Source organism: Gadus chalcogrammus, chromosome 15, assembly GCF_026213295.1.
Source record: "Gadus chalcogrammus isolate NIFS_2021 chromosome 15, NIFS_Gcha_1.0, whole genome shotgun sequence".
In the NCBI taxonomy this organism is placed as follows: Eukaryota; Metazoa; Chordata; class Actinopteri; order Gadiformes; family Gadidae; genus Gadus; species Gadus chalcogrammus.
Window position 1 is genome coordinate 11,858,373 of NC_079426.1, and position 26,901 is coordinate 11,885,273.

Consider the following 26,901-nt stretch of genomic DNA (forward strand, 5'->3'; position numbering starts at 1 on the left):
CAGCAATCTTCAGTTGGCCAACAGACAGTCACCCCAAAACAGACATGCAGCACCACGGGCTAGCGGACAGCATGTCAAAGATCAGCGCCCGGGTAGCCCCTACCTGGGGAGAGACACTTATCAAAGTCATATCTCTCTCTATAGGGGTATCTATAGGCTACTTTGGGATTCAACACGGAACCTTTTGGTTGGGAGGCGAACACCATATTAGGAATTACATTATCTATGCTATTAAAACCTTAAAACATATTTTCAAAATCCATTCATAAATAATTTAAAATCCGTACAATCTCCGTACAAACGCCGGTTAACCTATGACATGTACTGGTGTCCAACACTGGACTGTTGGAACGGGGCGGCCGTGTGTCTGCTAAATGGCGTCATCTGATGGCCAGGTTTGATATTGCGCCCTTCTTCATGGTTTGGGAAGGAGGCATGGTAACCCACCTGCACCGTTCAGCTCCACCATGGCTGAGGTGGCAGTAACTACCGAAAACTTCGCCAGGCCTTTCGTCTTGATGTTTTGTACCGTGACCTGCAGTTTAAAGAGACTTTCATGTGGTGTTAAAATCTTTAACACAATAGAATAATTGTTTGAGCGTTAGAGATAATATTTGTAGTCATTATAGGATGGATCACACTAATGAGCTATCCGGAAAGGCGTACTTTATATGTAGGTTACAAAGCAAGGTAATTTGTTACATCTGTTCATTTAATATAAATAGATATAGGCTACTAAATGTATGGTATTTAATTAGACCCATAGAAACACGTGTCTTGATAAAGTCAATGATGTAAACCTTAATTATCGTAAACCATAATGATTTAAACCTTAATCTCTGGATTTTGAATGGAACCCACCCAGTTTTATTCCGTTATCTATGTAAGAACTATGACGTCCGTATTCATGTTTTTAATGTTTTTCTTTCTTTCTTTTTTTCTATGATAGATAAATATAAATCTAGCAATATAGATTTTATGAATCAGTATAAATGAAAAGCATCTGCCAAAGGTTATTATATAATAATACATAGTATAGATAATAGGTCAATAAATATGCAATTTAAAAAACAAAAAACATGTTGTTATAGTTCAAATGTATCATTATAAAATGTATCTATTATGATTATCATTATTTTTGTTTTTATTGTTATGATTATTACTAATAATATTACAGTAAATAATCTTTAATCGGATTTAGAGTTCGAGAAAACGCTTCACGCTTCTAGAAAGATGGAAAGTAGGCGTCACTGCTAAACTATTTCCGGGTCATATATAATCTTTTTTATATATATATATCTTTTTTTTAAATAACTACATTTATAGTTCAAACTACGATGGATTCGTTGTGGTCTTGTACTTTGATGTCATTATAAATTACCCGCTTATACAACAGGCGTGTTCTATATTTCCCAAACAGGAAGTTGTTGTTATTTCGCACGGCTGTGTTTCTGTTTGCGTCTGACTTTTATGCCTAACGAGTTTAACAGTCGTTAATATACCACTCTATAGATCCAAACTTCTGTCTTTCGCCTGTATTAAGCCTGCATAATTTTCGAGAAAATAGGTTTTATTGACGCTATCACTGTTGGACAATGTAACAGCTTGTCACGTGTAATAGTCGTCGTAAGAAGACTATGTTTACGAATAGATTTTCGTTTATATACTCTCTTATATTAGTGATAAGGAGACATCAAATATGAGTGCCTCACCTGACGGAGGACAATATAGTGGCCTGTCGGATCAGTCTTCAGAGATACCGTGCTCCGGAGGAGAAAGCAGCAAACATGTGAGTTTACTTGCATACCTACCTACTTTGATCACTATTTCTCCAATCAATCAATGACGTCCTTAACCAGAATGTTCTGAATCTTATCCCCTATGACTTTTCAATATCTCCTGATTTCAATCTACTCATGTCAAAGGAGTTGGAGGTATGTACAGGTACGAACGAGGTTAAGAGCCGGGCTGTGGTGAAGTACTGTGCTGCACCGCCTCCGACCAGCTATGCCTTGCTCCAGGAGCAGACAGACTTGAAGCTTCCTCCTGCGAACTGGCTGAGGGAAAACCCTCAGCTTGGAAGTGCTGGAACCACCGTTCTGGGATCCAGCAGCAAGAGCAAGCCCTTTTCGAGGTACCGCATTCTGTCAGAGAAGCCTATTGATATATTCTAGTTACTATAACTTAGCCTACATACATTATACTCACTCATGTGTGTTTCGTGATTGAGTGTTAAACTGCTTATTTCCCAAGAGATGGATAACTACTGGGCTTTTCTATTTAGTTTTTTATGGTGCCTCAATATCACAATTATAAACTACTGTGTATGTGAATCAGTAGGTGTCATATTTTGTGTTGCTATACAGTTTCGGCATGGCGTATGACTTCATCGACAACATCGGCGATGACGTGGACGTCGTGTCAGACTCCGAGGTCTGTCATCGATTTCAGTTATCTAATCATCAAGCCTTTATTCCTGGCAAACCCGATTCTTTTACTCGGATTACGCTCATTTTTATTTATACTTCTTGTTAGTACTTTCGACTGTGACACCCACAATTCCAATCTTAATAAATTAAGTACTATCTCATCGTGACTGGTGTTCTTATAATCATATACTTTTCTACAGAACATAAAGAAGCTTCTGAAAATCCCATACAGCAAGTCCCATGTCAGCATGGCCGTGCACCGAGTAGGGAGGACTCTGCTGCTGGACGAGCTGGACATCCAAGAGCTCTTCATGAGGTCTTCTCAGGTACTGCTGCTGGTGGACCCTAGAGGGAGAGTTCTTTAGTCCATTTTTAACCTAAAGCTTTTTGTTTGCTCAATGAACCTTGTTCTCCGGGTCTAATCCTGTGCACGACTGGCCTTCCAGACCGGAGACTGGACGTGGCTGAAGGAATTTTACCAGCGGCTGATCGATCAAAAGTGGCAGCGGAAAAAAAAGAGCAAAGAACACTGGTACCAAAAAGCCATCCTCTCAAAGTTCCTCTACTACAGGTCAGTTCAGCGCAGATGAAGGTCACATTTGTAGTTTTGTCCGGCTACGTTTCCCGTCATGTCTGACGCGGTGCTTCCATGACCCAGTATAAACGGGGATGCAGCAGCCGAGCGCCTACCGGATAACGAAGGGGAGGAGGAGAGTGGGGCGGAGGAGTTCAGCCCGTCCTGGCCTGCCACCTTCCCCAGCACGCCTTCAGACTCTGAGGAATCTGCCGCCCCCAAAGAGGTCAGAGAACGTGACGCAATGATTTAAATAGTCTAAAACGGACCTGGGTATGGTTTGAGCTGAGAGGGATGATGGGAGGAGACTATCGTGCAGTAGATTATTATTTATTATTTATGCACATGAAGCTGCCATTCAACTGATGATCATTATAATGCTCAGGTTAATCTTAACACAACCAAGATATTAAAAAACAAAACAAACTGAAAGATACTAGTTTTTAAAATTCCCTACATTGTAAGTGAAGGTTAAGTGGCATCCTTGGTGTTTAGTATGATTGACTGTGTTGTGTGTTGTACCACTCAATAACTTCTTTCATTGCCTCACCTACAGGAGAACATCTCTGTTGACAGTCTGTTTGCTATCGACCAGGTGACAGCCATTCCCAAAGGGCAGAACGTTCCTATGCTCTTCAATGAGGGAGAGAGCAGCCAGGTATTATTACTAGGGATGCACCGAAATGAAAATTCTTGGCCGAAACTGAAAACTGAAAATGAGGAAACCAAGGCCGAAAACCGATACACCGAAAGAAATTTTTATGCCAATTATTAGTACCATTTAGAGTTGCCGCGGTATACAGTATTACCGGTGTTACCGGTGTTGAGGCCAACAGTTATTTTTTATTATTATTTTCCGGTAATAAAAGAACATTCGCCGTCATCTTTAGGCCTATTTGATTAAAAAAAAAGTTCGGCAGTTTGTCTTTGCACTGTTTTATTTTTGATGTGTTTTTTCATAAAAAAAATACAAACCTAATAGATAGGCTACCTAATAAAGCGTTGGAACACAGAAGACCGGTAACCATAGCAACGCCGGTAAACAAACCCCGCGAAGCCCAATCCCTCCGAGAGCTCCCCGCGCTACGGCTATCCGGAGGTGCACAGAGCTTTTGGCCGTGATATTATGTATAAAATGATATTATACTATTATGTGTAGAACGTTATAAGACGCTGTCACCGAGAATTGGCGCGCTGCCAGACGCTGTCAACGAGTGTGAGGAGAGTTGACGGAGAAGATGGCGGTTGACCTAGTTTCAAAGTTTACACCGTTTATACTCGGTAATACCGGTGTTACACCGAATTCTGCGACCCACTGAAAAGTGTGACCCCAGGGGGCGCTGTTGCATATTTTCTGCAACATGCACGTGTTTAAAGGTAGACAGGCATGATGACAAAATCATAAATAAAACTTAAGATCTCCCCCCATCCCCTCATCTTGTTATTAAATGTGCTTAATAAATACATTTGATTTGATTAGCATTTTACAGACCCATACAATGGATAGGGCGTTTAGTACGGTCCATCATAGTTGCTTCTTTCCCTATAAAAAGCTACAGTCAGTGTTAAATAACGTTGATTTACCTTTGAGCATTTTCTATTATAGGCTACTGTGTAAAGTGCTGTTTAGAATTAATGTTAGTTTCAAGAAAAGAAAGACCCACCAGTGGGGGGAGATCTCATGTTTTATTTATGTTTTTGTTATAATGCACACCGTGCATGTGGCTAGCTATCACTGTGTACTAACTTCATTAAAATCAAGGCATTGCAATTTTTGCAAATCGCTATACGTGGGTCTTTCTCAGAAACATTGAAAAACGTCCACACCGCAGACATATTTGCGCTTATCCAGACAAGCACGTGCTGGCCACGCTTTTTGTTTTGCGTCATCACAAATTTCTGTTTCGGCCGTGTTTCAGTGATGAAAGTATTTCGTTTCTGCCGAAAATTTTCGGTGGCCGAAAATTCGATTCTTCCCTAATTATTACTATTTTACTCACTTACATTAGTTGCTTAGATTAAAAGGGACTTTCAGTCATTTGGGATTTTTAAGAAGGTTGTCGCTAAAGAACAGGAAAGGGTATCTTGCTCAAGTATATCTACAGGTAAGGCTACAGACTTGACGGGTGAACCGTGAATCTTTTTGATGGTAGTCAACCAACCTTTCCTAACCGCTAGACTGCCCTGCCCCCTGAAACATGCTGTTCATATTTAAATGTTACCTGAATCATGTTAAAAGCTATAAAGCAGCCTGCGTGGTATATTTCATAATGGTTTCATAATATTTATAATCATGCTTATAAGCTTCATTAGAAATGTAACGTAACTCTTTTTTTAACTGGAATTTTGTGGCAGGGTTTGAGGAACGACTTTGTGCGAAACATCATGTGGACCTTTGAAGATATCCACATGCTGGTGGGCTCCAACATGCCGATATTTGGAGGGGGTCGCTACCCAGCCGTCAGTCTGCGTCTCAGGTGAGGTGTACCACACAACACTCACCCAGTAAATGGGGTTTTATGAAATGATTCCTATCCTGTCAAACACAGAATTCATTACGCCTCTATTTGCACTGCCTCTCTGTTTCCAGGGACAACAACAAGCCGATAAACATCCTGACCGGGATCGACTACTGGCTGGACAATCTGATGTGCAACGTCCCAGAGCTTGTTATGTGCTTCCATGTCAACGGGATAGTCCAGGTAGAGAACTTCAATCACTATCCTTAAGCAGCCCATATTTTACCCCCTGGTGTTGTTATGTTGACTAGCTGACCTACCCGATAAGGAAATTACATGTGGTAGAGTCAACCTAGATGTGTAACAGACGTATCAGTGAAATGGCTTGTAATGGCTAATTTATCTTATTTTTTGTTTCACTTTAATTTTCCAAATGGCATACATTTTCAATATTAATTGGAAAAAAAGGCTTGGAAATGTATATCGGTGCTTTGATGGTTAATGCAACTTTTTTTTCACTCCACTCTGACAGAAATACGAGATGATAAAGACAGAAGATATCCCCGATCTGGACAACTCCACCTTCTCCACGCGTGTGGTGAAAGACATCGCCCAGAACATCCTCTCCTTCCTCAAGTCCAACTGCACCAAAGAGGGTCACACCTACTGGCTCTTCAAAGGTGGCGTGTAGACGCTCTTTGTATGCAGTGCTGTACTGTAGCGTAATATATTGTTCTATAGGCACTCCCTTAGTCTCGACGAAGGCTTGTGTTAGTTGAGTATTTCAATTATTGTGCTGATACAATTGTTATTATTTTATCTTCAGGTTTCCTTGTAATTTAAACTAAAATAGGTTCAACAACGATAATTGGCCTGTCTGGGTAGCTTGAGTTAACGATACGTTTTTCAGCAGCATAAAAGGCCTAAAACTCTGCAATGCCATGGCATGCTTTACCATGCTATGCTATGTAACGCTATTCTATGCTAAGCTATACTATATTACACTATTATACTATTCTATGCTATACCATGCTATGCTATAGTATTATATTCTATACTATGCTACACTATGATATACTATTATATGCTATGCTATACTATTCTATGCTAGGCTAAATCTAAATCTATACAATTTCCTTTGGTTTCCCACTCCTCCAGCCAGTGGCAGTGACATTGTAAAGCTCTATGACCTCACCACGCTGTGTGAGGAGGCTGAGGAGGAGAAATACCAGAACCCCTTCACCCTGCCCGTAGCCGTGTTGCTCTATAAGTAAGTATGAATGGAGACCAAAACAATACAACAACGTCCCCTTCTTAACAAACGGCTTTTTCAGCCCAGTGTTCCTGATGGGAAATCCAGACGGCATCACATTACATTTACTATATACAATCTAGAAATCTGGCAGACAAGCCCACTGCATGTTGCTTCCCCCTGCTCTATGTTTATTTGTGTTCTTGTGGTGCCCCAGGGTGGCCAGCAACATGATGCTGAAGGCCAGGCAGAACAGGAAGCACTACGGGACGGTCCGAACACTGCTGCTGAACTGCGTCAAGCTGCTCGACCAGGAGAGACACCCCCAGGTAAACACTCCCCCGGGCGACGGGACTCGACACTGCTGCCGAATGGGCTGTATCTGTTCGCAGTCTCTGGGGACGTATTTGGTGGACATTGCATTTTGTACATACCAGAGTCAAACCCTTGCCTATCGCCATGTGCCCTTACGGACACTGGTCACTGAAGCTGCTTCGGGCACCACTTTAGTCGGCTTCTTTGGCTTGCTACCTATTAGAGAGGAGAACATCTGGAGATTTAGAAAATAATCTCTGCATAACGATTGCCTGTTGGAATGGATCCCAGAAAGACCCATCGATACTCCATGACACCTTTATGATTCTCCTTAATCATAATGTCGGGTGCCCCCCTGGTCTCAGATCATCGCCTCGGCCCACTACATGCTCTCGGAGCTCTTCCAGCTGGACGAGCCCCCCGAGGCGGACAGCGACGGCTCCCTGCGTGCCGGCTCGGAGGACAGCTACAGCGACGAGGAGGAGGGCGAGGAGGAGGAAGAGGAGGAGCTGGCGGAGGACGACAGCGACACAAGCAGCTCGGACGCGGCGGGCGACAGTAAGGCCATCGCCGTGATCCGCTCCGTGGGGGAGCTGTCGGTGCCGGAGAAGTACAAGTCCACCCACCAGATACGGGTGAGTCTTGGTTCAGGCGGGGATTCCCTCAAAGTGGGGCTTACACATCCTAGGTCCCCTGGGTACGCGAACAAAAGATAATAATACATTCAACCATAGTGCTTTTCTAAATGCTCAAAGACGCATTAGAGATCCCCTAGGTACCGTTACCCAAGGTCCCCTAGGTATGCGTTCCGAAGACCACCTAGGTAGTGTGTCCTTGGTCCCCTAGGTACTGTAATCTAGGTCCCCTAGGTATATGTTTCCTTGGTCCCTTGGTTGATTGGTTGATTTTTGCTGATGAATAAAGTCGAGACCTCAGCTTTTTCCATTTTAAACGCCTAGGGCTCTGTAATATTAAAATGGAAATCTCCAAAGCCTCCGTTTCGTACCCTTTTGCGACACCCGACGACGGATGTCGCAAGGCTATCCGCAAGAGTACAGGGCTATCCACAAGTGGTTAGGATAGCTAGGCTGTTGCAGTAGCCCCGCAATTACCTCTCTGGGATGGGAAGCACGTCAGTGACTGCACCGTTTGGGATCTGAATCCACAGTGGCAAAGAAAGCACAACACCCAGTTTGTAACATTCATAGTACTAAAAGGGCTTTCATCAGTGGGCCAAAGGCTCAATCACCATTGTGTAACCTAATTCACTGATAGATACTAATATATTTCCATGAAAATCTTTAAGATTGACACTTAAGTAAAGATGCTAAAATATAAATGTAAAAAGTTAGTTCCTAGGCCTGAGTAACATGAAAAATGATGCTATATGATATGATAGTATAAGTTTGTCCTGTGTATCGCTTCCTGCCGACGAATCCCTGTATACATTGGCTTCTGTTTAACCTTTGTTGATTTTTTTTTGTTTGATCACAGCCAAGTTACGCGTTCCCTGTGTCCCTGGATAAGGAGGAGAGGTGCAGGCACGTCCTCAGCTATGTGTTAGAGGTACGATCGAGTTCGTATTGCATCAGCGTGTCCCCCTACTGTAGCTCTAGGGGCCGAAAAATTAGATCATCGGGTGCATCTCTAAAAAGAAGGAGTTCATGCATGTGTTTCCTCCGCGTTGTCTTACCGTCCCGCTCTCCACGCCCAGGGGTTGAAGGCGGTGGACGGGAGCATCAAGAAGGAGAGCGACCTGCCAGCGGCGGACCCAAACACCCCCATCCCCCTCAAGTACGAGGAGAGGGTCGCCCCGGTGGAGAAGGGCATCACCCTGCTCCTGGAGATAGGTCAGCACAGGCAACCTCCCCCCCCCCCCCCCCCCCCCCCCCCCCCCCCCTCCTCTACCAGGGCTCTGATCACAGGGTCTGTGGGCGGAGAGAGTCTAGTGATTACTGGTTAGTGTGTTTGGCTCCTAGCTGGAAAGGTACTTGGTTCAATCCCCATTGCCAGCAGCCTAATGTAATACACTACGCTGCGTTCATGTTGATCGTGGATTGTTCCCAATTTGAATTGACCCAGTAAAACTGGGGTGTCTCATCTTAATCTCAATCAATGGCATTCACTTAAGGCAAATATATAGTTAATTAATCCCGTATGGGAACTGGGTGTCACAAACAGTAGCAGACAGTAAATTACATTTAAAAGAAGATAATTTTTTTCTTTCCCCCAACTGCGTCTCCCTGTAGTCACAATAAGTTTAAGGCAACCCAAGTGTTTTTTAAACCTCTGTTTTTGACCACAATGGCTTGTTGTACCTCATAAGTTAACCTAAAGTGTATGTCTTTGTAGTCGTACCGTTCCAGGAGATCAGAAAGCACGCTACTCGGTCGGGGATAATTCCCGGGACGTGGCAGCACCGCATCAAGCAGCAGCTCTTCCTCAAGGCGTCCAAGGCCTACTACGTGCTGTCGGACGCCGCCACCAACCTGCTCAAGTACGGACGCGCCCTGCGCTACATCAAGCTAGCGCTGCAGTGTCACGGTCAGTAGCGTTGGTGTAATAATTCACCCACAGCTTTTAATGGATCATACATAATGGATACATAAGTGCATGGTGATGCGAAAGGAGTCATGCTGACATTTGTGTTACTTTTTTTTTGTTAGGCTTAAAGATCCCATGCCATTCTATTTTATGATGCTTTAATATAGGTATTAGTGGGCCACAAACACAGTATTCAAAGACGTCCCCGAAATTCAGCCGTGGTACAGAGTTACAGTCACTCCGAAACAGTCGCACATTGAGCTTCCCCCAAACGCGCTGTTTCGGTGGGCGTGTCAAGGCAGGTCAAGGAGGGGGGTGGGGGTGTGGCCCTGAGCAGCTTGTAGCCACTACCATGCGCTCTGTATACGGTGGGCGTGTCAAGGCAGGTCAAGGAGGGGGGTGGGGGTGTGGCCCTGAGCAGCTTGTAGCCACCGACAGTACCATGCGCTCTGTTTACGGTGGATGCATCGCAATGGCTCGTAGAAACCCATATTATACATAGATATCTATATCATATAATATATAATATATATTATCACCTGGCCCTGAGCAGCTTGTAGCCACGGTACCATGCGCTCTGTTTACGGTGGATGTATCGCAATGGCTCTTAGAAACCCATATTATACATAGATATCTATATCATATAATATATAATATATATTATCACGGCCAAAAGCTGTGTGAGCCTCCAGACGATAGGTTATTATGAATCTCAAACGACCGCGTCTACTTCAGATTGATATGGAAGTGGAAGAACCAGAGACGTCGGAGAACCCGACGAAGTCCTTTGTGATTCATTATATCGTCTGGACGCGCACACAGCTTTTGGCCGTGATAATATGTATTATTTGATATAGATATCTATGCATTATATGATATTATTTAGATATAGAGCAGAGCTCCAGGACTGTAACGCAAGTGTTGTACACTTCCTTGTTATTTGGATAACCGTTCTGCTGTTGGTGTGATGGCATAACACGTCGGACTCTCGTCTATGGTATTTCTACAACTAGACTCGTAGTGGGGGTTATCTCAGCCATGGTTGAGAATGAATTGGGGGAAAGGAACTTTGGCTTTGACTCCCTGAAGTAGGCTACATGAACCACGACATGGAGGAGAAAGGGATTGTTGGCCGCGAATGTATCCCGCTTGAGCCCTGCTTCCCGCCGCCTCGGCAGCGGTCAGTGCTAATCACCGCATCCTGAAGCCGAGGCGGTGGTCCATCGGCAGCGAGGCTCCGGCGGGAGACGACCGCGGTCAACAATCCCTTTCTCCTCCATGTCGTGGTTCATGACTTCAGGGAGTCAAAGCCAAAGTTCCTTTCCCCCAATTCATTCTCAACCATGGCTGAGATAACCCCCACTACGGGTCTACTAGTTGTAGAAATACCATAGACGAGAGTCCGACGTGTTATGCGCCATCACACCAACAGCAGAACGGTTATCCAAATAACAAGGAAGTGTACAACACTTGCGTTACAGTCCTGGAGCTCTATATCTAAATAATATCATATAATACATAGATATCTATATCAAATAATACATATTATCACGGCCAAATGCTGTGTGCACGTCCAGAAGATATAATGAATCACAAAGGACTTCGTCGGGTTCTCCGACGTCTCTGGTTCTTCCACTTCCACATCAATCTGTAGCAGACAGAACCGTGCGCTGCCTGCTGCCGGCGCGAGGCACCACCGCCCGGCTGCCCGCTGCCGGGCGGTGGTGCCTCGCGGCGGTGGTGCCTCGCGGCAACCGGCGGCAGGCAGCATGTCGCAGTTCATGTAGTTCGATGTGGTTCTGCCATTGCAGTCAAAATTCTGTAACTAGCCTGTTACTACGAACTAAGCAACTACCGTACATACACGTATTAGCATTTAGCACCAACTCAATCACGACTCCTTCAGAATTCTTGTGGGTGGTTACGAACCAACCAAGTGGGCGGGGCCATGAATAATAATTTGACAACGCTACGTCACAGTGTCACCTTATCCAGATCGGATCATTTCTTCTGCCTTTTTCCTTTCATTGCCTATTGCATTCAGCAGACAAACTGCATAGATTTCAAACTTACCACAGCTCACAAACTTATTCAGACCTATGTTATTTAACAAACAATAGGAAAAATGTGATTTTAATGGCATGGGCTCTTTAAGTCCCATTCATTATTGAGCTTGTTCACTTTTCTTTTCCAATCTTGTGTTCGCTCTTTCTTCCATTTGCTTTTCAAATCTTTCTTGCGATAAATCATTCTTCTGATCTTTTATTCTTTTGATCCCTTGTTCGCTCTTGCTTTCTTCTGTTTGTTCTTTCAATCTCCATTTCGATCTTCAACTATTTCAATGCTATTACTTTTACTTTCCTTCATTCTTTGAAAGCTTTCTTTTGTTCCTACTCGGTTCTTACTTTGAATCTTTACCCTTCTCTGTTTCTCTGTTTCTCTCCCTCTCACACCCTCGTCCTGTCCCTCCATGTGTCCCTCTGTCCCTTCCTCTCCTCCTCCCCACCTTCCCTGCTCCAGATGCCTACTGCGCGGTGAGCAGCGTGCTGCCCCCGCGGGTGCTGCTCTTCCACACCGAGTGTCTGTCCCTGTGCGGGGACATCCAGCTGATGCTGGCCCAGAACGCCAACAACCGGGCCGCCTACCTGGAGGAGTACAGCTACCAGACCAAGGAGGACCAGGAGATCCTGCACAGCCTGCATCGGGAGAGCGGCTGCCAGGGTGGGTGTCCGGGCTGCACAGCCGCTGTATATATCTATATCTATATATATATATATATATATATCTCTGCAGCACCAAGTCTGTGGAATGCTCTCCCTGACCATCTAAGGGCCCCACGGACTGTTGGTTATTTTAAAAAAGGCCTAAAAACCCATCTTATTAGAAAAAGCCTTTGGCTAAACTACTATTTTAAATCTTTATTTTTTCTCTGTTATTTTTCTTTTTAAGCTAGTTAGTCTTTTATGTTGTATTTATTTTAATGTGCATTGTAGCCCTTTAAGGTCATTAAGTTGATATAAAGTGCGTTATAAATTAAATGTAGTATTATTATTATTATTATTATTATTATTATTATTATAGAGACAGACGGACGCTTTTCATCCCCAAGCAGAACCTTTGCTTGTACCAGAAGCATACAATGAAACAACGTATCAATGCAGAAGATAGGTAGTGATACAGGAATAAGGTCTCATGAGAGAACTAAAGTACACCAAAAAAACATCTCAAGAACCAGAGCTAGTTTGTTGGAAAAGGGCTTTATGTATCCTTCGCTCTGTCCCCCCCCCCCCCCCCCCCCGCCTCCAGCCTTCAACATGGCCACGGACCTGGCCACGGACCCGGAGTACCAGCTGATCGTCAGCAGCAAGTGCTACGAGGCGTCCTACGAGCTGCTGACGGCGGAGGTGGTGAAGGAGCAGGGCGCCCAGCAGCTGGGCCAGGTGCTCAAGAGGCTGGGCAACATCCGCAACGAGATGGGCGTCTTCTACATGAACCAGGCGGCCGCCGTGCAGACGGAGAAGGAAGGTACGCGTGCTTCCCGCAGTGACTCCCGCCTGGGAGCGCCATGTCGAGAAACCCCACAGAATTTCAGAGTATTTCATTTATTGATGGTTCTCTGGTAGGGCTGCTCGATTATGGGAAAAATCGTAATCACGATTATTTTGGTAAATATTGAAATGACGATTATTCAAACGATTATTTTTGAGTTCGACAACATGATGTATTTATTCAGCATGTCTCCCCCAAACAAAACTTTGTAACAGAACTTTTAAATTAAATTTCGCCTTAAAAGAAATACACAAAATGGTAAAAAAGAAATTGTTCCAATCTAAAATAATATACAGATATGTATCCAGCTGCCCTTTCTATAAAACATTAAACATAAAAAAAAGTATGTATATCGAAAAAACTCAATTATGTTAATTCTGTGATCATTTGAGGCTAAAATCGAAATTGCGATCAAAATTAGATTAATCGCCCAGCCCTACTCTCTGGACGTTAAATGACCTCCACCCCCTGGCCGTTGTGTCTCCTCCATCCTCCAGGGAGGTCCTCTGTGTCCGTGCCGGAGCAGGAGTTGTGGAAGAAGAGCTTCGCCTGCTTTGAGAAGGGCATGCAGGACTTCCACGCCATCGAGGACCAGACCAACACGGCGCTGCTGCTGTGCAACACGGGCCGGCTGATGAGGATCTGCGCCCAGGCCCACTGCGCGCTCTCCACCGACCAGAGCCGCGGGGAGTTCTCCCCGGAGGAGGCCCTCTACTACAACAAGGTACGGGGACACTGTCGCTCTCGTGAAATGGTTTCCCCATTTTGGAACACTGGAATTAACTGAGTTTTTGGGATTGAATGCTTTGCTTGTTTCTTTTAAGGCGGTTTGGATAAATGGGGCTACATGGAAATGTCTTCATGATTTATCGAGGTTATGAGGAAGACATGTAAAGTTTGGAGAGATACTACTGAACAGAGTGCCGACAGATCGGATGTTATAGAGATCTGATGTTTGTCGTTTAGTTTGTGGTAGTCAAGTGCAATTGTAATACTTCTATTGAATAATTACTTTTTTTCGCTACATTATGTGCACATAATATACATTGATATCATTCAATGTAGAATGGGATACAGGAGGGTGTCCCTTCTCAGCTTGTGATACATACAGTCCTAATATGTTGTACAACAGTGTTTGTACATATCTTATTTTCTCTAAATACTGTTGTATTGCTTCTCCTCTCGGCCTACAGGCTATAGACTACTACCTGCGTGCCATGAAGGCTCTGGCCACCAGAGGGAGCCACCCTCTGGTCTGGGACAGTGTGACCTGGGAGCTGTCCACCACATACTTCACCCTGGCTACCCTCCTCCAGGACTACGCCCCTCTGTCCCGCAAGGCCCAGCAGCAGGTTGGATGACATAACGCTTTATTGATCCTAGTTATTATTGAGCAGAAAATTATTGCTATAGCAGCGAATACAAAATGAAGTTGATGTAAACCGTCCAAATCAAAGCAGAATCAAATGATGAAAATAATATGATGATAAAATAAAATGAATGCATAGATGGCTGGTTATTGAGGTTAGGAGATCAACAGCAGAAAGAATATAATAAACGATATGGACCAATCAATAACAACAAGGTGCAGAATACACAAGGGCTTGGCCATCACTAAAGGCTGAATTGTAGTTCTGAGTAGTTTGAATAGCCACCACGGGTTTGCAGTTGGTGTGCAGGCTGATAGATTGCATTTGTGATTCTTCATCAATGACTCTGTCTCCAATTGTGGTTGGATGTAACGTGGAGATGATGTACACGTACACTGGTGTCCACGGACTGCACGGCGGCATTTCTTAACCCCTACCTACATGCTCCTTAACGACAAAAAAAAACACAACTTTTTTTTATCAATTCTGTTGGATAAACGCATCTGCAAAAGCACTGATTAGTAAACCGTAGTGGATATGTTTGAAGTATGTGTACAGGTATAGTTCACCACTCAGTCGGCTGTCTCTAAAATCAAAGCACAAGCTGAGCTCTGTGTGTGTGTGTGCCGGGTGCAGATCGAGCAGGAGGTGACGGACGCCATGATGAAGTCCCTGCGCTACTGCGACCTGCAGACGGAGTCGGCCCGCCAGCCCCTGTACCAGTACCGGGCCGCCACCATCCACCACCGCCTGGCCTCCATGTACCACAGCTGCTTCCGGAACCAGGTCCGCCCTCGCTCTGACACACACTTTAGATTTATGAAGGCCTGTGTGTTTTATTGGTCATGTTTAATCAAAGAGCGGGTTACAGCTGTTCACAGCCCCACTTATTTGTCCCTTTGGCCACTCAGTGTCTGCCAACCGCAAATGTCAACTATTGGTTTTATATTTGGGGCTAGGGTAGGGTAGGCGATTTGGGGAAAACAGCCAGAGTAAGCTCGATTTTATTATTTTTATTTTTTAATAATCCCATCCCTCACTTCAGGGCCTCCTTCCAAAGCCAATCCCATAGCTTGAATCATGCGTCATGGGCCCAAAGCCTTGAAAACCCCAAACTACGTTACAATGGTGCCTACTTTGTTGTGTTGCGCCACCGAGAACAACAAGTGAAAGTATATGTTCGTATATAATTACATCAATGCCACTTTTTGTTGAGTCATTCGGTGGTGGTCCATCAATCGTAGCGCTGATCTCATGTCCCGGCTCCCAGGTGGGAGATGAGCACGTCCGCAAGCAACACCGCAGCCTGGCGGAGCTGCACTACAGCAAGGCGGTGCGCCTCTTCCTCAGCCTGCGAGACGCGCCCTGCGAGCTGCTGCGCACCCTGCTGGAGCGGGTGGCCTTCGCCGAGTTCACCATGGCAGGTAGGGGTCAGAGGTCAAAGGTCGAGGAGGTTGCGTTACTCCAGTAGGAGTTTAGAACAACACAATGCCAATGCTTGCGGTATTTAGGGAGGAGACGTTCTCACTGTACGTGTGAGGAGAAGGACGGGTAAGAAATAATTGAATGTTTATCTACAAAACGAGTGGAAGCAATGTGAATCTAAATTCATAAAAAAATCGAAACATTACAGACAGTTGAGGTAGAGATGGAGCATAGACTTAATCAGTACCATAAGTCTATTAGGCTCACAAGTGTCTTTCCTCGGTTCTAACCCGTCTTCCGCCCCCTTGTGGCCACTTCAGGTCAGAGCAGCAGCGGAGCCAAGCTCAAGTCCCTCACAGCGGCCCTGGAGGTCATGATGGACACCCGCCACGCCTTCCAGCTCATCCACAAGGAGCTGTTCGAGAGCCAGAGAGAGGTGCGACGCATGTAGAGAACACCACCTTGTAAAACACTGTACCATCAGATCACCTGCATATGGGTCATTCGGCAGAGGCTTTTATCTAGAGTTACTAGCAATCAAAGAATACGATCAGTATACGTTTAACTGTAAAGGGAATGTATTAAAGTTCTGCAAGGTTACAATGATCAGAATTTACTTTTTCCTTTTTTTTTATATTGGTAGCAAAGTGAAGAAACAGATTTTCAACAAAAGTGCTGCAATTTTTATAAACTACACTAATGCCTCTTTCGTGTGCGTGTGTGCGTGTGCGTGTGTGTGTGTGTGCAGCTGATGACATGTGACCATACCCAGCCAATGCCGTCCGCCGACGGGGCTGACGGGCCCTCCTCCTCGGGGCTGAACCTGGAGGAGGTGATGAAGCTGGTGGGCGTGTTTGAGGCCAGCTTCTCCTTCCTGCTGCTCCAGCTGGTCAAACTGCTGGCGGCCACCAAGCGCAAACCAAGGTGAACCATTCCACCAGTTTAAGATTTCAAACTAAACCACAGGGCTGTGTCATCTAGAGCTAGTTTTTTCAATGGCAAGTAAGAAGATTCAAGAGTTTCATTTGTCACATGCATACAAGTATGCAGTGAGATGTAAAAGTGACTGAAGCAGTGCAATTACCAACATACAAAACAAATGAAGAAAATAAAAAAGCCAACATGATGATTGTTCGAGATAAGATTTTTGATTGGTTGAATGTATGAGAGGTGTTTGAAAAGGAAGAAGCTAAAAGATTGTCTCCGCATGACTTAAGTGTGTGTTTGTGTTTCTTTGAACAGCCCTAAGGACGAGGAGCTGCTGAAGACCTACAAGAGTGTGTACTCCAAGCTGCTGCGAGCTGAGAAGAGCGCGGCGCTCCACGCCCGCGTGCAGCTCTACGTGGACCTCCTGCAGCAGCTGTCCTCGCCGCCGGGGAGCGAGGACGCCAGGGCGTGAGGACGCCGCCGCACACGCAAACGGAAACCGCGTCACCCGCGATGGGGAGTATTGAGGCCGCCACTTTTTAGAATTTGTCGTTCGTTCGAGGACTTGTCGTTTGGGATCGCATCGTTTCCCGCATCCTAAGCGATTTGCTTAAAGGCCTTAGCTTGATGCTTTCCCCCGGTTATTTAATGTAAAGCTGAGGTGAAATCCATCTATCGGAGGATAGTCAACAGGGCTCCAACTTTACCACCACCACCACCACCACCAAAGGATTACCTCACAATCTGTGCCTTTTTTCTAAAGTATGAACAATGAGCTCAAACCTTTTCTAATGCTTGCGCCCTATGGTTTGGTTTGTACATTTGTAAAATTTGACTTGCTGTAAAGGTTCGCTTGTTTGCATGTCAGAAACCACAGACTGGGGTCATCTAGCTTGAATCTAGATGCATGTTTTAATGTATTATTTTGGTGTGTTGATATTCAATAATACCAATAATGATAAGTCATATTACGGATTTCTTTTGAGGGTTGAAACAAATAAGTTGAAAGGTGTCACTGACTTTTTTTCATTTAACTGAGCAATAGCCACACGCTCTGCAAAGATCACCTTTCCACATTACTTTACTGAGAGTTTATATCAGTGTCTGCTGTGAAGAAAATTAAAGCATTTTTAATTTCTATTAGTTTTCTCTTTTTGCGTCAAAGGCACTTCTTTAGCAAAAAGTATAGGCTTGTTGATAAAGACTAGAATATACCCAGATCATACAAATGTAGATATATTTTTTGACTGAACAGAATTTAAATATGATATTAATATCTTCAGCTTAAGTTGGTAAGATAATGATGAATTACGGAGAGAGAGGGTTAAGTTGTTAAGAGGGCATCTGAAAAAAATAGTATGACGAAACAGAATTTAGCTCAATTAGGATCAATTAGGTTTTTATTGTAAAGTGCAAATGCTGAATAAAGGATCCCTCTCTTAAAAATATAAGATAAAACAAAATAACTGAGAATTTTATGACATGAATGTGATTAAGTTGCTCATTGCTAAAATTTTAACAATGTAATGCAATGACACTGATTTATTTGAAATACATAGAGTGGTGCAGCAGAGCTAAGGGATAACCTTATTGCTCTGATGTAAAATCAGCAGTAATGTAGCCAAGTATATTTCTAAAGCACCCTTTAAACACATTGGTCAGTGCTTAATTACATAGGCAGGGATCCCATGTATACTAAAGTTAAAAAGGACAATCAATAAAATACATTATCATTTAGAAGAAAATATTAAAATAAATGTAAATGGTAAAAAGTTAACCAGGTCGGACCTACATTTACATAAAAGCTGTGGCAAGTAGAAACGTTTTGAGCCCTGATTTAAAAGTTGATTGTGTTGAGGCAGACCTCGGATGTTCCTCAAGTGTGCTCCGGATATGCGGGGGATACAAGTCACTGGACGACACAGCGCGTGTCCGCTTGCTGCTCCTCTTCCAACGGAGCAGTTTCCCTCCCTGGAGAATGAGGAGAACCGTGGTTCAGAAGGTCTTGGAGAAACTCCTTGCTCCCACTTAGTGGAAGGTTGTAGAAGAAGTACTGTGGCGCCATCTCAATAAACCTGGTGCAGAAAGGAGAGGGAGGAGGTTGGCAGAGTAAATGTACAATAAATATATTATTGAACCTGTTTTAAATAGTTATCATGATGGCAAAACATTACATGAATGACATGTCACTCTCAAAAAATCAGAATCTACGATCTGTTGCAAATAAAATATACACCTAAGGTGAATTAAAAAAAAAAAAGGGACATTAAATATGCAGAAAGATAAATGCTCTGCATGCATTCTGCCCAGTTGTTTTATATAAAAGAAGTCATGCAACCAGCTACTTGTTGATTTTTCTGGGCCTCAAGTACATGTCCCTTTGGACATACGTGTCTGTTAAATCACTCAATATGATTATAGTTGTATCGAGTGTACACAAAGTAAATCAACTCTTGTTCTCCCATGTGGTAACAGCGCGTGGCTCTTGTCCGTACTCTTCGGGAGCGATGCGTGTGACGGTCCTCAGACAGTTGTCCTCCCAGAAGGAGAAGTGGTGGAACAGGACCCACTGCGGCAGCCCCAGCTTGGGGGTCCGGGCTCCGTATCCCGACAGGGGGTGTATCTGGGCCACGTGTTTATTGGTCAGGATCAAGTAGTTCCCCGAGCCGTCCGTCTCCTGGGCCACCTGGACATAGATCGATAAGGGTCGAATGTGGTTTTATTCTATCGCTGCTTTTCAAGCTTGAGCAAGTTAAAAATTCCAAATATATATTTATATGAAATATAGTCACATCTGGATGTACATGCATTCGATTTGAATACAGTTTCGACCAATCACAGGGAACAGTTAACATCTAATTACTCAAAGGTTGCATGCAGTATTTAAGTTTTAAAATAACAACGTGTAGACTTGGCAACTATAGAAATACACTTATTGAAAACCCCTTCGGAAACCTCATCCACTTGCGTGAATGAGGTTTCTTGGGTAGAATATTGTCAGGCGTCATCATTGTTTTTTCCTGTATGGAAACAGGAAACAATGCGGAACTCTCCCAGCAGTAGTTCTGCTATAACAGAGCAGGACTGCTGGATCCCAGAGTACCATGGCCGTAACAACAACAACAACTCTCCCACCTGCATGAAGAAGCCGGCCAGCAGGGCTCTCTTGATGTTCAGGGTGTTGCTGCGACATCCGAACGTTGCCGTGGAGATGGGAAGCTCCGTCCTCCTCAGGATGTGGATGAGCTCGTCCCGGAGGCGGTCGGCGCTACGCAGGGCAGAGAGGCTCAGGTGGTTGGCCTCACACCACTCCTCTACCCTGCAGTCTGGGCCGGGGAGAAGCCAAAGTATTTCATGTATCGAATGCACAGTACAAAAGAGGGTCCCTCTAGACACTGGGCCGAGGGTCCACTACGTGATCAAAATAAAAGAGACAGAAAAAATGGACTACTTTCTTTTTAAGTGACCAAACAGTATCTTCCAGGGTAGCACTGTGAAGATTGTAAGTTAGAGGTTTCTGACGCCGGAAACCTTTTTGTGATCGTTAGTCTCCAATCTCTATGTACAATGAACTATTTCATCGTTTGCCAGTCGCTCCTATCCAAAATGAACTATTTCATCGTTTGCCAGTCCCTCCTATCCAAAGTGACTGATTGAAAGACTTGATTGTCGTTAAGGGGTAGGGGGTAGTGCCTCTTGCTCAAGGATATCTAAAGGTAGACTGCAGACATTAGGCATCCTATCGGTCCTCATATTTGTTGTTGTCAGGAAGCTATTTTGGCAGCCATATATTTGAACATAACTGCTGTTCTGTGCCTCTGTATGTTGTTGAATACCCCAGAAAGTAAGTTCACCAAATCTCTGGAAAATCCTTTCTACATTTCAATGCAATGAAGTGATTCATGAGATCACCATGCATCCCCCCGCTGTGTTTCCCCACAATGCATCGCGGTAAGCATCCAAATGGCTCCTTGTGTATGTTGTCTCTGCTGCTGCCTTCTGAATACAGCATCTGGAGGGGCCTCATCACTCACAGGGGTCCTGCCGGCTCTGCTGGAAGGCTTTGAAGACGTTGATGAGGGTGAAGTGGTCTCCCGCCGGGTGCTGGAACTTCATGAGGCCCCGGCAGGACGGATCTGCTCTCAGGCCCACCGAGGGAGCCCGGAAACAGCTGGGTGCTGACGGAGACACGGGGGTTGAGGAGCGTTGTTTACCAACACAATGACAACTGGATGGATAGTGTTACAGTCGCATGAATGGATTAAGTACATCTGGGATAGATTCACGACGGGAACCATCCGAAACAGCCTTTCGACCAGATGCTCGATATTTTGCGATTCTCTTTGCTACTGGAAAATCATTTCAAGGACCTGGATGACCGTTCTTACCATTTCCAATTACATTGGCAGCAAAAAGTTAACATTTAAAGATAACAAAAATACATACATACATATCCGTTATCTTAACCCGCCAATACCATCTGTGCCTGCTCGGATTGTATTGTGCAAAAGTATGAACATTTTTGCATAATAAAAGAAGAGTCACTGACTGAAATGCTGAACAATGAGGGTCAGGGTTAGGGCTAGTTATTAACCGACATCATGTTCTGTACCCCCTACAATGCACTTAGAGGGCCCCTATTTAACCACCAGGTGTGACTTTGATTAGCCATTACAAGCCCTTTCAAAATCGACCCCTCGAGTTCCATCCCACAGGTGAGGGTCCACCCAGATTTAAGCTGGTACAGTCCACTTAATATAGCTTGATAGGTGCCCTTCGACCCACTGGATATCAGTAATGGAAGGTGTTCAGCGCGACAGCCCGTCCGACCTGTGAGCATGGCAGCGATGGTGACCACCTCGTCCACGCAGTCGAACTCGCAGGAGGCAAGGAGGGTCTTGGCCATCTGGGGGTCCAGCGGGAACTCAGACATGATGATGCCCATCTCAGACAGGTTTCCGTCATCGTCCAGCGCCGCCAGGTAGTCCAGCTCCTCCAGAGCCTGCATCAGGCCCTCCGGCTCTGGGGGTGGAGACGGGTGGAGGGCGGGTGGAGAATGGTTTTAGGAATAGGCTCAGAAGGTTCCAATAGGAGACTTTATCCTGTGGATAAAGCAACTTAAAATGGAAAATAAAATTGAGATGGAGAAGAGAGAGGGCAATGGAGAGAGAGAGAGAGAGCAAGGGGAGACAGAGAGACAGGTTCAGTGCGCAAGCAAACAACAACAACACACAAAGACACACACACACACACAGTTGGGCTGTTTTTATGAACATAATGTTCTGTGTTGATCCGTGTGCGTGTGTGTTTGTGCGTTTGTGCGTGGGTCTGGCGTGCGTGTGTGTGGAAGCGGCACAGGGAACAGAGCCTGCCGGTTCCTCTACGATGCGGTCCAGTGATCTCTAATAGGAAACTGTTTGTTCTGATCTCCCAGTCCTCGCCCGCTTTCTCAGTATTCACTGAATTACACCAAAATCGCTTCCCACAATAGCTTAGCATAAAATGAAAAAGTCCCCTTCTTATTTAAACTAGGATATTCCTATGTGTATAAATCGAAATGTGCTGAAGAATAATATAATTAATTTGGCTTCACCTCCCTGTTCAGGCATCAAGGAAGCTCCAGAGACCAGGGTGAAGCAGAACTAAATCCCCCATAAGCAGACTCTCACCTGGTCGGTCGATGAAGTCACATGGGCCCACGCCACTGAGCTCCATCCTCTTGAGGAACAGCACGGAGGAAGTGATGTCACACTCCAGGATATGTGGGTGTGTCTCGTCGGGCAATAGCCGGTCCTCGGGGTATAGACAGAAGCACTTGCCTAGAAGAGATAAACATCCAACTGTGAATACTATGTCCCAGGGAATGTATGTGCATTGCATCATACCAAGTGATTAGTATTTATTTTATTTTTTGACTACAACACTGAGGCTAGCTTAGCCTCTAACCTGTTGGGCCAGTGAGTTGTCTGCGACTGACTGCTTCCCCCCTGCTGATTGGCTGAACGATGGCGGAGTACGTCCTGATCCGGGGGATGTACACCTGCAGTGACATCAGACCCACATGGCATCACCATCACACATCAGTAGATATGGTTCTTTTTTAATAGAGATATTACGTATGCTGTGACAATGCATCTATTTGATTATATTAGCAAAGTAATTGTGTGATATTATTACTTGTTTTAGCTTAATTTGCCGAATTGTTTTATCAATCATAATAAATATAATAAATTAAGTTCTGTTGCAGCTTCATAAATACAATTATAATTTATACATTCATTGTAATAATCTTTATTTATTTGACTTTGACTTGGTTAAGAGGCAGACAAGAAATGTGTATCAATCAACACATAATTGACGAATAACAATTTAAGTTATTAAGTGAAATTAAAGTTTGGCGACAAAAAGCCCAATCCATGTCAATATGACATAAGAATAACATACGTATCTCTCCCCGAGCCCAGCATCGATGACAAACTTTATGGAGCCCACAGCCCAGAAGAAGTCCTCGTTGGGGCTGGAGGTGAGGAACACCCGTCGGCCTCCAGAGGCAGGCTGGCTGGGTAAACTCCCTGCCCGCCCAGGGTGCACCGGGGTGGGGCAGAGCTGGCCCAGTGCGGGAGGCAGACTGGAGCCTTCCTGCCAGAGCAGGTCACATGCCAGATCCAGCTCCTAAAAGAGAGAGACAGAAAATAAAATAAAGGAGAGATGTAGAGCAGAGTTTAAATAGCATTATTTGACCTCTCCTTTCCTCTCATTATTCGTTCGTATTGATGTTTTTATCTGCATTACAATTTAATAACTTTTTTATTCATATCAAGATTCTGTAATCAGGCAGAAGTTGATATGTGTGTTCTGTATGAAAGATGCCATACTAACAAAGTTTAAACGAATAAGGCAGACCTGTGCAGTGACCAGGAACACAACCACGTCACCCTCCTCTTTGGAGTGGTGGATCTCCAGAACCAGACGCACAGAGGAGCAGAAGTAATCTTCACCGCCGCTTCTTCCACCACCACCCCCAGAACCATCAACCACAGCTCCATCACCCCCAATACTACCTCCACGACCAATACTACCTCCGCCAATTCCACCGCCATCCCCTGCACCAGCGACACCACCTCCATCATGACCTCCACCAGCACACCTACGGCAAACACTGCCACCACCAGTACCTCCATCTCCACCACCACCACCACCCTCTCCCCCACCACCGTCATCACCACCCTCTGCACTACAGACACCACCTCCATCAGGACCTCCACCCGCACATCTAGCATAAACACCACCACCACCAGTACCTCCTTCTCCACCACCGTCTCCCCCACCACCGTCACCATCACCACCGTCACCACCACCCTCTGCACCACCGACCACACCTCCATCGTGACCTCCACCAGCACATCTACCACAAACATCCCCACCACTACCAACACCAGTAACTCCACCTCCTCCACCACCAACCCCTCCTCCAACACCGTCACCACAATCACCACCGCCGCCTCCACCACCACCTCCACTGAACACCACCTCCCCCCCAGCGGGGCTCTCCAGCTGGATGTGCGGCCCCACCACTGAGCTGGGGGCGGAGCCAGCGTGGTAGTGGCCCAGCAGCCTGGGTCCAGGGTGGCTGGAGGTGAGGAGCACCATCCGGAGCTCCGGCCTCCGCCTGCCCACGTCCCTGAGCAGGCCCAAGAGCAGGTCGGTGGCCAGGGTCCTCTGGTGGGCCTGGTCCACCACCACCACACCGTAGCGCCTCAGCTGGGGGTCCGCCTTCATCTCCCTCAGTAGCATGCTGTCTGTACAGAACCTGGTGGGTGGAAAGGATCACACATAAATGTGTGATCATAGTGCTCATAGACATAAAGAAAATAATCCATCTATGTTTGGGAAAGCAAGAGAAACAAAAAGAGAGAAAGGGAGAGAGAGAGACAGAGAGAGACAGAGAGACAGAGAGACAGAGAGACAGAGAGAGAGAGAGAGAGAGAGAGAGAGAGAGAGAGAGAGAGAGAGAGAGAGAGAGAGAGAGAGAGAGATCCTCTTCCAGACCTGAGCACGGTGTCCCCAGAGCAGCATGTCTCCTGGGGTACGCTGTAGCCCACCTCATGGCCAATGTTGACGTCCATCTCGTCGGCCACTCTAAGGGCCAAGTCCACCGCCTGCTGGCCGCTAGTCTCAGTACACACCACCATACCGCGATCGTAACGCTCCGCCAGGCTCAGCTCTGTACACCACTGGGGTATCTGGGTTTGTAAAGCAAGGGCATCACTTATATCATGCTAAATATTCATAGGATGTTATGCATTCGATAAATGACATTTCGATTTTCGAGAAAGTTTGAAGAGCAGGCGTTTTATTATTTTGTAGGTGTGCCAATGTGTACAGTATGCTTGTTTGTTCTGACACACACACACGCGCGCGCGCACGCACGCGCACGCACACACACACACACACACACACACACACACACACACACACACACACACACACACACACACACACACACACACACACACACTCATCATCATCATCATCATCATCATCGGTGCAAAATTATAATAATATAATGGTATAGGCTTATCTACTTACTTGAGAACTTCTACCGGTCTTGGCAGACCCACTCACTATGACAAACTGGTTGCTGGATAAGCAGTCCATGAAGTAACTCTTAGCTTTCCAAACCGGCAGATCCGTCCTCTCCTTGAGCAACGTGTAAAACCTCGAGGAGTAGGGCAATCCGTCGAACGGGTTGATCTCCAACGCGTCGTCAAATTCACTGTCCGACGGACTAACGGAGTCCATGTCTAAATCTCCCTCCACGCCTCCTCCGGGTCGCTCCTCGGCAGGTGTAGGCTACTGCTAATGTCCTGCGCCAAAGTCGCTGACGGGTTATAATATAACTATGAACGGAATTTACTCATTGAACAAGAAACAACCTATCAAATACAACACAGGAAAAACAGTGGAAAAAAAGCTACGAAAAATTATAACACAATTATAGAGGGGATCGTTTCCCATATGGGGGGACACGAATTGCGAACGGAACAAAACAATGCGCTGAACGAAACGACTGACGCGCGAGGCGCGGTCATGTGGTCACTAAGCCCCTGATGAGCTGCGTGGGATCTATGGGACAACACGACATAGAGGATGACCCGTCCGTTGAGGCTAGACGGACGGCCATTCTGATAAACACGCTTCTCCTGATAAACTCTATTGCGGGCCAAACGTTAAACTTTAAACCAAACTGCATTATGCTGCCCTGCAGTGCCCAACATCTGAACTGGGGTCATCTACTTCCAGCCAATGAGAAGCCTTGTGCAAAGGTTAGGTTACCATATCAACCATAGAGTTGATAGTGTGTAGCCCTCATGGACGTAGCTCATGTCGATTACTAATAGCCTTCCGTTCACGAGGTTTAAGGTATCCCCCACAATGTTCTGTATGAGGCACATTTCAGACTCAAAATAAACAAATCTGAGTTTGATTACGGAGCATGGAGCAACCAAAGGTCTCAATGTTCTCACTCGCAGCCAATCAAAGCGCGTTCTTAAATAATTCTACCTGACCATCATAAGCAACGCTGTAGCAGCGAGGCGGATGCGCGGGGTTGGACACACTTGGCCATGGACATCGAGCTCCGAGAAGGTGCTTTTGTATGGCAAGCCACTATGAGGTCACTAAAGTCCGGACCTCTGTACATTTTTTAAAACTGTATCAAAAATCTGCGAGTGAGAACTCCGAGATGATCGATGCTTAATTCAATTTAGACTTGTTACTTTGTGTCCGCTGTGTGACATCTGGTGGTCCATGCGCGAGTCCTCAACAAAATGTAACCCCCAGAACTGATGCCGCACCAATAAACGCACCCCCCGTACCACTGTTTTTTAAACCCTGTGCTGGGGATAGCGGATGGTTACATAAAATTCCAACAAATTACAAAGAATAACATGAATTACCTATGACCGTTTGTAAAAACAAAATGTAGGCCTAATTCTGGTTCTACATCTTCCGTTAGGCCTACGTTGAAAAACAGCATACTTAATTCATAAAAATG

General features: G+C 45.3%; 2 protein-coding genes across 2 annotated transcripts; one reads left to right on the forward strand and one right to left on the reverse strand.

The window, feature by feature from the left end:
* The first annotated feature begins 1,314 nt into the window (after window positions 1-1,314).
* On the forward strand, window positions 1,315-18,746 carry edrf1 (erythroid differentiation regulatory factor 1). The gene is made up of 25 exons (XM_056609819.1): window positions 1,315-1,789; window positions 1,926-2,134; window positions 2,367-2,433; window positions 2,630-2,755; window positions 2,876-3,000; window positions 3,088-3,229; window positions 3,560-3,661; window positions 5,359-5,480; window positions 5,594-5,705; window positions 5,995-6,142; window positions 6,621-6,732; window positions 6,932-7,043; window positions 7,395-7,664; window positions 8,524-8,595; window positions 8,744-8,879; window positions 9,382-9,573; window positions 12,094-12,294; window positions 12,880-13,098; window positions 13,620-13,846; window positions 14,316-14,474; window positions 15,129-15,278; window positions 15,763-15,916; window positions 16,238-16,353; window positions 16,666-16,841; window positions 17,160-18,746. The coding sequence occupies exons 1-25, from the start codon at window positions 1,700-1,702 to the stop codon at window positions 17,314-17,316; spliced, it is 3,696 nt and encodes a 1,231-aa protein (XP_056465794.1). The 5' UTR covers window positions 1,315-1,699; the 3' UTR covers window positions 17,317-18,746.
* On the reverse strand, window positions 18,164-26,886 carry LOC130404886 (putative pre-mRNA-splicing factor ATP-dependent RNA helicase DHX32). Its single transcript, XM_056609831.1, has 12 exons — window positions 25,434-26,886; window positions 24,894-25,087; window positions 24,353-24,654; window positions 23,748-23,836; window positions 23,289-23,516; window positions 22,791-22,884; window positions 22,514-22,663; window positions 21,675-21,866; window positions 20,879-21,022; window positions 19,980-20,170; window positions 19,340-19,530; window positions 18,164-18,919 (listed from the first exon to the last, which is right to left on the reverse strand). Exons 1-12 carry the CDS (start codon window positions 25,644-25,646, stop codon window positions 18,754-18,756), a joined length of 2,154 nt encoding a protein of 717 aa, XP_056465806.1. The 5' UTR covers window positions 25,647-26,886; the 3' UTR covers window positions 18,164-18,753.
* Between the last annotated feature and the right edge of the window lie 15 nt (window positions 26,887-26,901).